The sequence below is a fragment of the Pygoscelis adeliae genome, unplaced genomic scaffold (genome assembly GCF_000699105.1).
Source record: "Pygoscelis adeliae isolate BGI_AS28 unplaced genomic scaffold, ASM69910v1 Scaffold106, whole genome shotgun sequence".
Classification (NCBI taxonomy): domain Eukaryota; kingdom Metazoa; phylum Chordata; class Aves; order Sphenisciformes; family Spheniscidae; genus Pygoscelis; species Pygoscelis adeliae.
The window spans coordinates 3,662,552-3,676,028 of NW_008824939.1; the positions used below are offsets into that span (position 1 = coordinate 3,662,552).

General features: G+C 40.8%; 2 protein-coding genes across 3 annotated transcripts in view; one reads left to right on the plus strand and one right to left on the minus strand.

The window, feature by feature from the left end:
- G6PC2 (glucose-6-phosphatase, catalytic, 2) overlaps window positions 1-4,552 on the plus strand; it is a 14,137-nt gene extending 9,585 nt beyond the window's left edge. Inside the window, exons 5-7 of one of the 2 annotated variants that reach the window (XM_009325410.1) lie at window positions 1,264-1,375; window positions 2,227-2,342; window positions 3,476-4,552. In XM_009325410.1, the coding sequence (XP_009323685.1) occupies window positions 1,264-1,375; window positions 2,227-2,342; window positions 3,476-3,987 (740 nt within the window). In that variant the 3' untranslated portion in view covers window positions 3,988-4,552. The remainder of the gene's footprint in view (window positions 1-1,263; window positions 1,376-2,226; window positions 2,343-3,475) is intronic. The other variant, XM_009325409.1, reaches the window with a different exon arrangement.
- Window positions 4,553-8,779: 4,227 nt separating this feature from the next.
- The window catches only part of ABCB11 (ATP-binding cassette, sub-family B (MDR/TAP), member 11), a 42,790-nt gene continuing 38,092 nt past the window's right edge, over window positions 8,780-13,477 (minus strand). Inside the window, exons 24-29 of the mRNA XM_009325414.1 lie at window positions 13,294-13,477; window positions 13,023-13,179; window positions 11,793-11,990; window positions 10,772-10,978; window positions 9,734-9,880; window positions 8,780-8,980 (exon numbers count right to left, since the gene is read on the minus strand). The exon at window positions 13,294-13,477 is cut by the window's right edge and continues 17 nt beyond it. Coding sequence (XP_009323689.1) covers window positions 8,780-8,980; window positions 9,734-9,880; window positions 10,772-10,978; window positions 11,793-11,990; window positions 13,023-13,179; window positions 13,294-13,477 — 1,094 coding nt within the window. The remainder of the gene's footprint in view (window positions 8,981-9,733; window positions 9,881-10,771; window positions 10,979-11,792; window positions 11,991-13,022; window positions 13,180-13,293) is intronic.

Here is a 13,477-nt window from a genome sequence, read left to right on the forward strand (position 1 = left end):
CTTCGCTGAAATATTATTCTGTTTTGCAAACTACTATATGGTGCTGGGTCATAACTCATTCTTCAGCAAAAATGATTTCTTCTGCCAGTGAAATAACCCCGTCCCTTTTACTTCTCCTTTGTCTCCACAGAAAGCCAAGCTGTAAAAGTCTGGTATAGACAGATTCCAATGATCTAATTTTCTCTCCTTCCCTATTTCAATTTGTTGAATGTAAACCTGGTGAACAGGTGAAAAGAAGTGACAGCGTAATTTTAGGAATCATTTCCCTTGCACCATGCCAGCATACTTTGTTTTTTGGTGATTTTCACGATTGTAGGAACTTCTCTGTGGCTTCATATTGTTTCCAGTAAAATTAAAATTTGATTCATTAAATTAAAACAAATTACACGTATATTGTTATACCTGGACTAAAAAGAAATCACTATCGATCTCTATATGAGAGTGTGTTCCCTGTTACAGACTACTGTGGGTACAGCAATTAGTCCAATATGTTACAGCATCATTTCATGTGCCACTTCCCCAATAATCTGTTTCAAAGCTATTGGACGTTGTACAACACCTTAACATTTATAAAATAAAGTAAAGCATAAAGACACAGTTCTTCCATCACACTTCAGATACATTTCTAAATTTATTACATAACTACCTAAAATGTGAATTACCTGGACTGTAATATTACTAAGGAGACACAGATCACAATCACAGTTGCTAACGCCATGGTAATTGGAGAAGCAGATAAAAGGCAATTTGGAAAGGCCATCTAAAGTTATACTGGTACTTTAATTTAGAATGTTACAAAGAGCTAAATCTCCATTGCTCCCCTTAATTATGAGGTAGCCCATTCAAAACCTATCTCACCTGATCCTCGTCTGTAACTTCTACATTGTATGCTACAGCCCTAAGAGAGCCCTAGATACTTTAAAATCTTTAAAATGTGATTTTTAAATCACAATCCACACCTAAGTAATGGAAAAACACTATGCTTTCCAATCAAGATACCAGCTCACACCAATATAAGATGGTTAAGCTGTTACCTACTTGGTTTCAGACAAATATTCTGGATTCCGTATAGATGAGTCTTCTGAAAAATTCATATTGAGAAAATTAACCTTTGAGAAGCAGTTGACATTCTTTCAGCCTTTGTTAACCCATTTTCCTTCTAAATGATTAGGTGCCTGAGTAACTGCCAGTAGACATTTTCTGTACGACAAATGTTACAGTCATCATTTTTCAGCTTGAATATTTCCTTTTTGTTTTTACTAGGAAGCCCATCTGGACATGCCATGGGATCTTCTTGCGTCTGGTATGTAATGGTCACAGCAGCACTTAGCTACACAGTTAGATGGAAAGATAAATCAGCAGTTACCCTTCACAGGTGAGTGTCTTCCCATTATTCTAACTCGTACAGATATGTCTTTATATATATGCTATGTTTTCAATTGAGTTATTTTGACCAAATATTCATAGTCTGTTTTGTCCAGTTTGTAAAAAAACCAAAAACCTTTTTTATGATCTACTTCAGCTGAAGGAAAAGAATATTAAGAGGGTTTATCCATTTGTATAGGTTGGTATTTATTAACTTACGGTCATTGCATACAACATCTCTGAATCAGCTCCTATTAAAGGTCGTGTCATGTCTTCAGTGTTGGAAATTTTGAATTCTATTAATTGTCTTTACATGTTGGATCTTTCAGTTAGTACATAAATTTACTGCTTTGATGGTAGTCCTTCTTACCCCATTTTAAAGCAAATGTGCATAATGTTGGCAAAGTTCAGTGTAACGTTACTCAACTCTGTGGGGAAGTCTTATAGTTGCTTTGATGGCTGCTCTTTCCAAGCCTGACAAGGTTGTTGCCACACTATGTGAATTTTGACACCAAATAATTGAACTTTTGCATTTAAGTATGACTTCATGATGAAAAATATGTTCAAGGTACTAGTGCTAATTTAACTTGCCATTGATGACTTTCATCACTAAAACCACGGTGGTGTCTTGGACCTGAAACTACGAGGGTCTGTTCCTGCAGCCCTAGATGTGGCTGCAAGACAACCACTCTTGCTAATGTTTTAGTACTGACTTCCAGGTTTTAATCATCTGATTCTAAACGTCTCTACTTGGAAACCTCTGCTTGGTAAAAACATGAGCCTGACACAAAGGGGCCTGGTGTAAATTACTAGGTGAAATATCTTGTCTTAATTTTTAAGCATCTTCCTTTTCCCTCTTAGACTGACATGGTCATTCCTCTGGAGTATTTTTTGGATTATCCAGATCAGTGTGTGCATCTCAAGAGTATTCATAGCAACACATTTCCCTCATCAAGTTATTCTTGGAGTATTTGCTGGTAATGCTGCTATGTTTTCTTTTCTTTTCAACATATATGCAAAATCTGAAAAAGAAAAAAAGATGAGAAAAGGCAAGAGATTTTTAGTAGTGCTTCTCAGCTTGCAGCTCTAGTGGTGCTCTCCGCTCTCTGGAAGATCAAGGATTTGATGATAGTCTAAAGGTAAAATTTGCGAGGTAGTATGTGTCTGCTGTCTTTGTAATTCACACAGGAAGTGAGCCCTTGTCCATGTGCCAGTTGATGCTGACTGCATTGTGTCCACACTGCCACAGACTAGCGCTGTCTGGTTTGTACTGGCTGCATCTGATCTTTATCTGTGCTGCCTGAATGGAAGGGATCAGAGAGGAAGTTGCTTCTATACGGCCATCAGAGGGAAGCTATTTGGTTCACTTCAAATGGTGGCCAGGCGCAAACTAGCACATGTGCTGTGTGGACAAGCATGGGGCCAGAGACCTGGGGCAGAACAGAGAAAAAGGCAAATCAGCAGTGTAAACTGCCCAGGGTGATTAAGAAGCTAAAGTACATTTTTCAGAGTTACTTCAACATGTCCCAAATTGGTATTTAGGGAGTTCAAACTATGAACAATCTCTCTAGTATCTGTCTGACTTTAAGGAGGGTGACCAGAGCATTGAGAGGGGGCTGCCTGCTCCCATTCTCTTTTCACAACCAGGATAAAATGAGTAAGAAAGACACTAAGTGGGTTCTGTGTCTTTTCCTTCAACACTCAAAGCCTGTGTGGGAACTGGTATTGAATTCTGCATTGCTGGGGCCAGTCTTTGAGCGGAGGACTCTTGTGGAAAAGGAATGTTCTAGTTGACATCTCATGTTTGCCAGGTTGTCATCTGGGAGATGCAGTCAGGCCTAAGGCATGCCTCATATCAAAAACACGTAGTGCTCGGTATTTAATTTATTTTTTTCCAAATTAGCAGTTTTGAGTGGAAGAAAAGGTTTTGTAATGTACTACAGAAGTGGTAAATTGTGTGTGTGTATGTGTATATATACATATATATGTAAAAAATACATAGATATATTCTTCTGTCTTCAAAAGTCAAATTCTACAGGGGCACTGTAAAAAGTGCTTCTTCAAAGCACGAGTGTGTTGTTCCCTGTAACACTGAGTTTCTAATCCGCAGGCATTCTTGTGGCAGAAGCGTTTGAGCATACCCCTGCTATTCAGACAGCAAGCTTGAGAATGTACATCAAGACAAACTTGTTTCTTTTCATCTTTGCCCTTGGCTTTTATCTAGTCCTCAAGCTTCTTGATATTGACTTGCTATGGTCTGTTCCAAAGGCCAAGAAGTGGTGTGCCAACCCAGACTGGATAAACATTGACACAACTCCATTTGCTGGACTGGTGAGGAATTTAGGGGCACTCTTTGGCTTAGGTCTCGGAATAAATTCTGAAATGTTCATTACGAGCTGCAAAGGTAAAAATAGCTGTAAGATAAGTTTCCGCATATTGTGTATAGCTGCTTCTTTAGCTACACTGCAGCTGTATAATTTCGTCAAGATACCTACTCATACTGAGTGTTTGTTCTACATTCTCTCTTTTTGTAAGAGTGCGGCTATGCCTCTGACTGTAGTTGCCTTGGTTCCGTACTGTGTCCACTCGTTAATGAGGACAACTGAAAAGAAACTTAATTAGATAAAGTTTCCAAATGGTTAGCGCTGTGGGGATGGATATGAACGGTTCAAGAACCCTCCGCAAAGGCAGTTTCATTTTAACCAAGGGGGATGCCACTGCATCTTTGATGTGCTCCTGGTAAGTAACCAGTACATCCAAAATCAGTACATTCAAGAATGACTTTGGCAGCTCAGGAATATTAATCGCTGATTTTATTCCTAGAAATATTGCAACCACACTGCAGTATGGCTAGAAATGACCCCGTACTTTTGGGTCATAACGGAGTTTTAAAGTATAATCAACTAGTTTTATTTAGCTACTTGGTGGTCTTTTAGTTCTGTCCATCTCCAGCTAGATGGTGCTTCAAGCCTCAGTTGTATATAGTGATACTCAATATTTAATTTTTTTATATATAGATACTGTGTGTTAAACCGCTAGATAATGGTGTGACAGTATCACACCACCTGCAACTGTACAGCTGTACCCAGGCACTGTGAAAAAGGCCAGCATCATTATAAACAAGGCTTTAGATTTAACTTACTGAGCTTCCTGAGCTTCTGACTAAGCCAGATGAGAAAAAAATAAAAGTTTATTTCAGTTCGACTCTGTAGAATATATTTTTGCATTAGTGTGATTTTTGTCATTTTTACTTTTTGAAAGTGGTCACATAAATCATGAATGATACAGATTACACCTTTGATAGTGAAAATGCGTAAATACGGTGTAACAAATCTTTGGGTTCTGTACATCTACACAGAGCAACAAATGACGAAAGTTGCCAATAATGAAATTATCTCAGCATATCGCCTCAAGAATGCTGTTCATGCTCCTGTATTGCAAAGGTAAATTAGTCTAATTCTCCCATTTCAAGAGTCAGAAGCCTGAATCACTGTTCGTAGTTGGGTAAATCGTGAAAATGTGATTGCAGACTAAGCCATTGCAAGTTTATATTCTTGTCAGCTTGGTTTACCTAAGGACACAAGTAACTAATATGTTAAATACGTTTGCTATATAAAGGGATGCTCTAAATAGGCAAAGGCAGGTACTTTCCCTTTTTATTCATTATTTAGCACCTACTGTTGCACATTCCCCTTCAGTGCACAATCTTTAAGCAACATTTTGCTGATACCATCTCATAATACTTAGTATAGCTTTATGCTGCTTGTATACTATGGGTAATGAGGGCTGTGTGTGTATGATCTGATAGCATTAAGGCTTAGAAGACGTAAACGTGATATTGCTTCTAGACTTCCAATTGGTTGTGGGATAACTGAAATGGAAAGAAGCTTATTTAATTGGGAAAACAAGGTGAAGAGTTTGAGTTGGCCCTCGGGAATGAACATGATACAAATTACAGAAGTAAATCTGAAACGGGCATCCTTATTTGAGAGTCTACTAAGACTACCTTGACTTAAAAAAATTATTCATCTGTTTTTAACAGTCTGAGGAGTATTGTGCTTTATGCATCTCCTGAGATCTTCTGTAATGATTCTCTGAACTCTTTTTCCTGCAGCAGCTGGCCTGAAACCGGTCTTTTCAGTAATTGTGTCTCCTTAAGCAAAATGACTAAGCTAACGGGACTAGAAACAAATAATGAAGAGCAAAGACAGCTATGACAAAGATTTCTCCCGTGATCAAGATGCTCTGTGGTTTGTTCTGTGCTGCCTGTGGTCACCAGGGAGGTGACCTACAGCGGCATCACAAAACGCTAGAAGGTTGGTCTAGCTGTCCTTCCATTCTTCACTCCTGGCCAACAGCAGGGGATTCTTGGTGCGCAGCCATCTCTGGCTTTTGAATTAAGCTTTTCCTGTCTAATAAAGAGGGTGGAAGGTGCTTGACTGATCCCCTTGCTCCCACTAATGGGATCCCAGGAGAAAGTTAGTCTTTTATTCTTGACTTAGAGATGCCCAAATTGGGATAGTGCAATTCCAGAAGTCCTTCCATCCATCTACAGAGAGATTCTCACTAGCCAGGAGTTACACGAAGTAAAAGTAACTTCTCACTCCTCATACAAACTAGCTGACAAATTGGCATTATGTTCAGTTCACAACACTCACTTTTGTTAATACGCAGCTTTTCGTCCTCCCCATTCCCTGTTATGCCTTCCTGACGGGAGGACTCTGGCCACGGACAGGCTGTTCCTGCTCAGAGTAGTCTAGTTGGAGCAGGGGCTGTATTTGCAGAGCAGTTACTCAGGTGCCATCCCAATACAGTATCGTGGTTATATTTATCCAGAAGGAACAGGGTGGTTGGTAAACCAGGTAATGCAGCTGCCACGGACCATGCAGAGAAACATACAGCAGGACACACCAAATGACACCGTCAGCTACTTCTGTCAAGACTAATAACTCGGGGCTGGCTCTGAAAGACGTAAGCAGGCTCCTTTGGGTCTGCTCAGGGGTCTTGCCACCAAGCTCCAGGCCTGGGAGATCTTACCTGTGGGGCAGCTGCAGAGGAAAGACCCATCCAGCTCTGCACCAAGCAATCCATCAAGGCTTGTTGTTCATGCCCGGATGCACCATGTAGCTCCACTTGCACTTTAATCCCTTCGCACAGGTACTGAAGGGCTTTATAATCAACTGGTTGTCAATAGCACACAGGTATAAAGTGGCAGGAGACGGCACCCAAGAATGCGTAAGACCAATGCAACTGTGTACACCGTGAGTGCCTTCTGTTATACAGGCATACTTCCCAATACATGGCTCACAATATTTACCAGCTGCCTAAAAATAGGATGATGTTATGATGAAGGGCAGTAGTAGTGCCACCCAGCTGGGCCCGTGTCACTGTGCTCCTCCTGCAAGGACATGGCAGGCGCCTTTGCAGGCATGGGCTAGTACAGTTGGGTTGGCCTTCTCAACAGCTCCGTCCTGCACAGCAGACATGATCTAAATACATACAAATACTTGTTACCTGCTGCAAGATACTCACGTGCTTGTCTGAAAGGTAAGAAAGAGATCAAGTCCTAAAGCACAAGAGCCAGTAAAAAATACAATTTATTGGTATAATTTGGGCCACGAAAGTGGCATCCTTTAGGCAAAAGAATTATGGAATAAGTACACATAGTAATTGTAGTTTTTAATAAAGAGTCGTTATTTTTCCACGGCCTTAAATACTAATATAAATTGAATATCATATAGGTATGTCAATAGGTTATTGATAGTCACCCTGTCAATAGTTTCAGTCCTGAGCCATCCAAACTAATTATTGTTCTGAAACATAAAAAGGCTAAAAACTTTAAAACAGAAGGCCAATAATGCAGCTTCCTTTTTCATTTTCAGTGAAGGATTAAAATACAGACTTCCTTGGGAAAATAGCATTTCAGTGTCAGCTATGTGATTGCAGTAGGGTCTGTTGAAGTACAGTACTCCTATTGATGGAGTTGTACAGAAGTTGAAATTGGTTTTTTTGCTGCCTGGAATTAAGGGATGTATCCTAATAAAGTTTTCGGCCTTACAGCTCCATTCAAGTTTCAGCAGTTGGTACTGTTGCGTAATTTTATAAGAAACTCCATTATGGTGGGATTTGTTACGAAGTGGGGGAACCCCCTCCACACCCAGCTGCAGGTTTTAGGACATGGAGAATGACTTTTACAGTTAATACGCTATTATTCGAAATCAAGATTTAAGTTTTGAAACTGTAATTTAGACTTTCTGTCTATCTATCATCTGCTTTGTCTCCAAGATCCCAGTCACTAAAGGAAAGAGTCCTGTTGTCCTGCAGACAATAACCAAGAACATAGTTCAGAGAAACATGCAGTAGACCTTATAATAAACTGTTACAGATACAAGCTTCTGCCAGAAGACGAGACTTCCTCACCTTTGTCATTTCTGAATGAATTGTTGCTCTATTTATCAACTCTGCTTGATACAAAGAAAGAACTAATTATGGCTATTTTTCTTCCACCTTTACTGAATATATTTATGATTTCTGTAAAAATGCTCATCATTGTCTTGCCTTCTGAAAAAAAGAGAATGTATTATCCATCACCGTCTCAATAGAAGTGATTTAAATAACTGTGATGATTAACTGTAGGATTTTGCATTGATTTAACTAAAGCATTTATTCCTATTCAAAACCTATTTGACAGCATTGATCAGACTGGTGAGTGTCGGGGAAATGATCCTCACCAGCGTCCGTTCCTCTTCTTGATTGCTTTCCTTACTTTTGTGGAGCTGCCGCCTTTGTAAGTACTTAGTGTTTTTGTTGAAGGGGCACCGCTATGTCAGGCTCAGGGGGCTGATGTGTTAGTGCTGTAGCTGCACACAGTGGAAGCCCACCCCCCCCCGACAGCACAGCTGACGGGGTGGAAGGGTGGGAGTTCTGCACCCCCAGTGAGGGTATCTGGGGCAATTCTCTGCAGGCCGAACGCTAGGAGAGGTTTGAGCCCTTCAGATGTACAGCATCATTCTTGGGATTGTTTTTTATTCATAGAGCCTACCTAGACAAGCGACAGTTTCCAGAACACCAGAGCGGAGTCCTCCTTGATTGCTAGTTGAGGAACGAGAGGACTGCGCAGGCTGACTGCAGGTGGTGGCAATTCCCCAGCTCACCAGCAAAGATCTTTCCCACTTTCAGGCTTTCTTTGCCTTAGCAGTGGGCTAAGCTGCTTCCTGAATGCATCAGCCTGTGCTTAGTCCCCTGCATGTGCCTGACAAGTGTGCTTGATGCAGAAAGCTACATACAGTTAGGGTACCACAGAGTTCACAACGTTGTAGAGCACTTTGCAGCACAGTGGGGTACCAACATACCTACCTACCGCAGAGCATTTGCGTACAGAAAAGAAATCTTTCAAATTTAGAACCACAGTAATTCAGCTAATTGGAGCTCCAGTGGTAACAAGCTTATAATAAGCTCCTTCCATGGCCAATAGTTCCTCATGAGTGCCCCTTTCAATGATGAGTCCTTGTGACATCACAGCGATGATGTCAGCGTTCTGGATCGTGGACAAACGGTGGGCAATGACGATGCAGGTACGCCCTTCTCTGGCCTTATCCAGCGCTGCCTGCACAGTCTAAGGGCAAGAGACGAAGTGTCAGAGTGAAAATATGCAAACCAAATTGGGGCTCAGAGCTGGAGAAACCTGATTGCTTCAGATTAATTAACCGTATTGTGCCACACTTGTAAAAGTGACTACGAGGCTAAATCAAAGGGTATGTTACTGGTGTGCTTAGCTGGGTCATGAACTCAGTTTATTAGCAGTACAAAGAAGGGACAGGTAAACATAGACAGCAGCAGAAATTAAGGAAGGCCTTTATTCAGCCAACATGCTGAATGTCAGCTCAGTGTGGATATGTTTTTAAATTTCCACCATTTTGCTAATCTCCAAGTGTAGCCAAGCCACACAAAGTACTGCCCAAGTTCTTAGGCCCCTCACTGCTGGTTTTCTTGGATATCCAGGCTCATTATTCATATGCTTGAATACATTTTTGTTTGTTTGTTTGTTTTTTAATGTGCAGGAACTATATTTATGAAACATTCCCACTGAACGCTTTGAGACCCAGGAAACTAGTATGCACATTTCTGAAAAAGTCCTGCCTCTCATTGGCAGTCGAAGAGCCCTTGTAGCTGGCTGCTTTTTTATAGCTGTGCTTTCTGGATCTTTCAAAAAGATCATTAAAGGTATAAGTGCTGAATTAACAAGGTGGAATAATGTTGCGGTCATGTAGTGGAGTACATCGGGATGTCTCTGTAGGACAGAAAAAGGTGTCGTACATTGTAGGCCATTGTATTAACTTTCCCTTATTGCTTATCACTGCGCATTTACCTTTTCACTTTCTGTGTCTAAGGCAGATGTAGCTTCATCCAGTAATAAAATTTTAGGATCTCGTATGATGGCCCTTGCTATAGCAATGCGTTGTTTTTGCCCACGTGACAGCTGGGATCCTTGAGCCCCAACATTAGTTTCGTATTTCTGAAAAATATACAAAAGGAAGATTTTATTCAGGTGTAAGCAAACACACCAGTACGCCACCTGAAGGAAGAGCAGGAGGAGAGAGGCATGAGCGCTGACCATTGCTGCCTCCTCCTTAAAAAGCCTGGCAACGCAGAAATACTGTGCGAGTCATACACATGTTTGGGGAGACGTTTCCGAGCCATGCTCTGCAGTGCATATGGCCCAGAGGCCCAGGCAGTATGGTGATGGGCCTGGAAGAAAAATTTGATAGCAAGATGACTGCTGATTTGTCTGAGGCAAAAGAAATCCCCCCCCCCCTAGATTTGGGAGAAGAGGCTAAAAGTGATTTAAGGGCTTTCTGGACAAGTGTGTTGTTTGGGTGCCTAAATTGTATCCATACCTTTTATGTTCTTCTGATTTATATTTATATGATTTCAGTGCATTTAAATACTTCTTAAGTGCACATTAAGCAGCCAGCTCCAAATAGTTTTGTCTAAGTATCATGCCCAAGTCACAAGACAAACCTCCCACAGCTGGGAACAGGATTTATATTTCCTGACTCAGTGTAACACTTTGACTGCTGAACTGTGCTGCTGCTTCTTTCTTGTCCATGGCTTTGAAAAATCTTCCCTCCTCTCCTAGTTCAGAGCTGTTACTGCTGGTTTCAGTTTTATTAATATTTGCCTACTGTATAAAAATCCAGTAGCAACTCACGCCCAAACTCTCAGGAACATAACGAATGGTCATGACACCCTCTTTGCTTCTACTGTTACAGCTGTAAAAGTAAATAAAAGGTGTATGTGTGTAGCAACTTCAGTTGGGTTTGGAGCAACTCCCGCTGCAATGAACACTGAGCAGCCTGTTCCACAGGCTGTAGTGTTCCACAGCCAAGGGCTTGCGGGTACTTACATCAGGCAGAGACATCACAAAATCGTGCAGCTGAGCCTTCTGGGCCACTTCTATGACTTTCTCCATCATCGCCTCTTTGGTGTTACTGCCATATTTGATATTATCAGCAATGCTGCAGTCAAATAGCACAGGCTCCTGGGACACTATTCCAATTTTTGATCTAAGAAACTGTACATTTATTTTCTTGGTGTCGTGTCCATCTATTAACTACCAGGAAATAGGAGAAAACTTGAAACATCATTCCAAAACAACAGCCTGCAAAACCCAAATAGTTTATAGCAAAACTAAATGATTTAGCCGTATTACTGAAATGCAAACACAACTGATTTAAAGTGACTTGAAGAATCGGCTTATAGTTGACTCCTTTGTGCACGATGTGTATTTTCTGGGTATGTCTGTGATCCAGCCAAACACTAGACCATTTGCTTAATCTTAAGTCCAAGTGAACTATTTAATTGCTTAAGGTTAGGCACATGCTTTGTTGCCTTCCTGGCATAGTGATCACCACACTTATTTCTTCCGAAGAAAGAGAAATCAAACTAGATGGTTAAGTATTTACATGAGGAAAAGATACAAAAGCTTTTTAAGCTATCAGTAATTGAATAACTGGAAGTTAAATCTAGACAAATTGAACCTGCAAAGAAGCTGCATGTTGAAGCTATATATTTAGGGATGTTCCAGACTCTTTGTTGCACCATTCAGACTTGATTTTTGCTTGTGCTCCCACAACGTATGCCACACATGATATGTTTCATACAGGAGCTACCAAGGTGAATGTCTGTGGCCTGCATACTGCACGAGGGTACACCTGAGGCTTGTAGTGTTCTGATCTCGCCTGAATACATCTGAGAAGATACTCGGGAATTGTCCAAACAGTCCACATCTGTTTGAGAAGGAGCTGAAGCCCCAAGCTGCTTATGTACGTGCCACCACTGCTAGGCTGCACAGTAGCACACATTCAGAAGAGTCCTTGTAGCATTGCTGAAAACAACAGCACACAAACCATGTTTCCTTTGCTTACCACACTTCCTTTCTCAGGGTCATAGAAACGCTCCAGAAGCTGGACACTGGTGCTCTTACCACAGCCGCTACTTCCAACAAATGCCAAAGTCTGTCCAGGCTTAACAGCTACAGAGAGTCCTTTCAGGACCTGAATATCAGGCCGAGAAGGGTATGTGAATTTACAGTTAAGAAATTCAATGCTTCCCTTGAAATCATCCTGGTGAAAAAAAATGAGAAAGACGCTACAATGAGCTCGAGCCCAAAACTGAGTTGTAAAGTACAAAGTAACTCTTCCTCAAATTCCATTCTTGCATCTCTTATTTAAAATATGACATTAGCGCTTGTGAAATTAGCCCAGAAAGGGGGATAAAAACCATACTGGAGTAGCTGTTCTAGAGATGAAGCCACTAGTCATAACACTATTGCTCTGCTTATACTTCCCCGTACTGCTCTGGTCAGAGGCATCAGTTGGAAATAGGATTGCCTTGCAAATGGGGAAGTTTTTTATTTTAATACAGACACTGTGTATGTGTAAATTTGGTGACAGACCAAATAGATTTGTGCAAAAAACTGGATTTGGTAAAAAAAATAAAATCAATTGAACTTTGCAAAGTTAAAACAGTACATGGATTCAGGTCAATTTTCTCAGAACTCTTAAAAACTCTTTTACAAAACTCTGAAGGGAGTCAAGATACTTTGTTTTCATGGTTTGAAGCAAAATACTTAATGTATTTCACTCATAACAATTATTTCCAGTTTTCGCTTAATTCTGAAAAAAAATCAGTTAAATGAAAAATAAACTATTTGAATTTTCTGGGTCTGACTTTTCAATTCACCAAAAATTGAGCATTTTCATTTTGCCTGACTCAAAGATGACTCGCCTCCTCATGAACACCCCCAAATTTTGATGTGAATGGAAAAAAGCCTCCATTATAAGCTAGCGATAGGTTTATGTGCGAACTGTAGAGCAGAAAGAAAAAACATGCTATTCTGTGCATCACCCAAATTGGTCGTATTCCAATTTACAGGAGTTTTACACTGACAAATTCCTCATAGCCACACTTTATATTACTCTTGCTGTCTAGTACAGAGCTCGCTGCTTCCAAAAGAGCAAAGACAAGTAACAATTATACAATCAGCATAAACTTCTTGTAAAGCAGTGATCCTCATTGATTTATAAATTGTTAGTGCAACTTCAATGCTTATATTGAGCTGAATGACACCACAAAATACTCATCTCCGGTCTTACCCATTTTTCCCCTTTTTCACTGTAAACACTGATTTTAGGAAGCCGATCAACCAGTTGAAAAAAGCGTGCAGCAGACGTTTTGGCTTTGGCATAGTTTGGGGTATAGGAAGAAGCTCTTCCCAAAGCAGTTCCACTGGTCACAATAGCAGAGATCACCCTGCGGACAAGGGGGGTCGTGGTCATTCTTGGGAAGCCATCAGGAAACTGAACGCTACACCGAGACCAGCAGTTCTGGAGAGGAGCCTGTTTCTGGCTCCAGGCAGGCTCTCACCTGAACACAAAGCTGTAATGGAGTCCTTCAGTGTCAACTAGAAACCCTCCGTATCTGTAAGAGACAGCGTTGGCAATGAACACGATGCTCTGGGCAAAGCCAAAGCAGAGCCCGTAAACATGTGCTTTTTTGATTGCAGCTTTATAGGGCATATCCTGGTGCTTCTCAAAATTGTCGATAAACA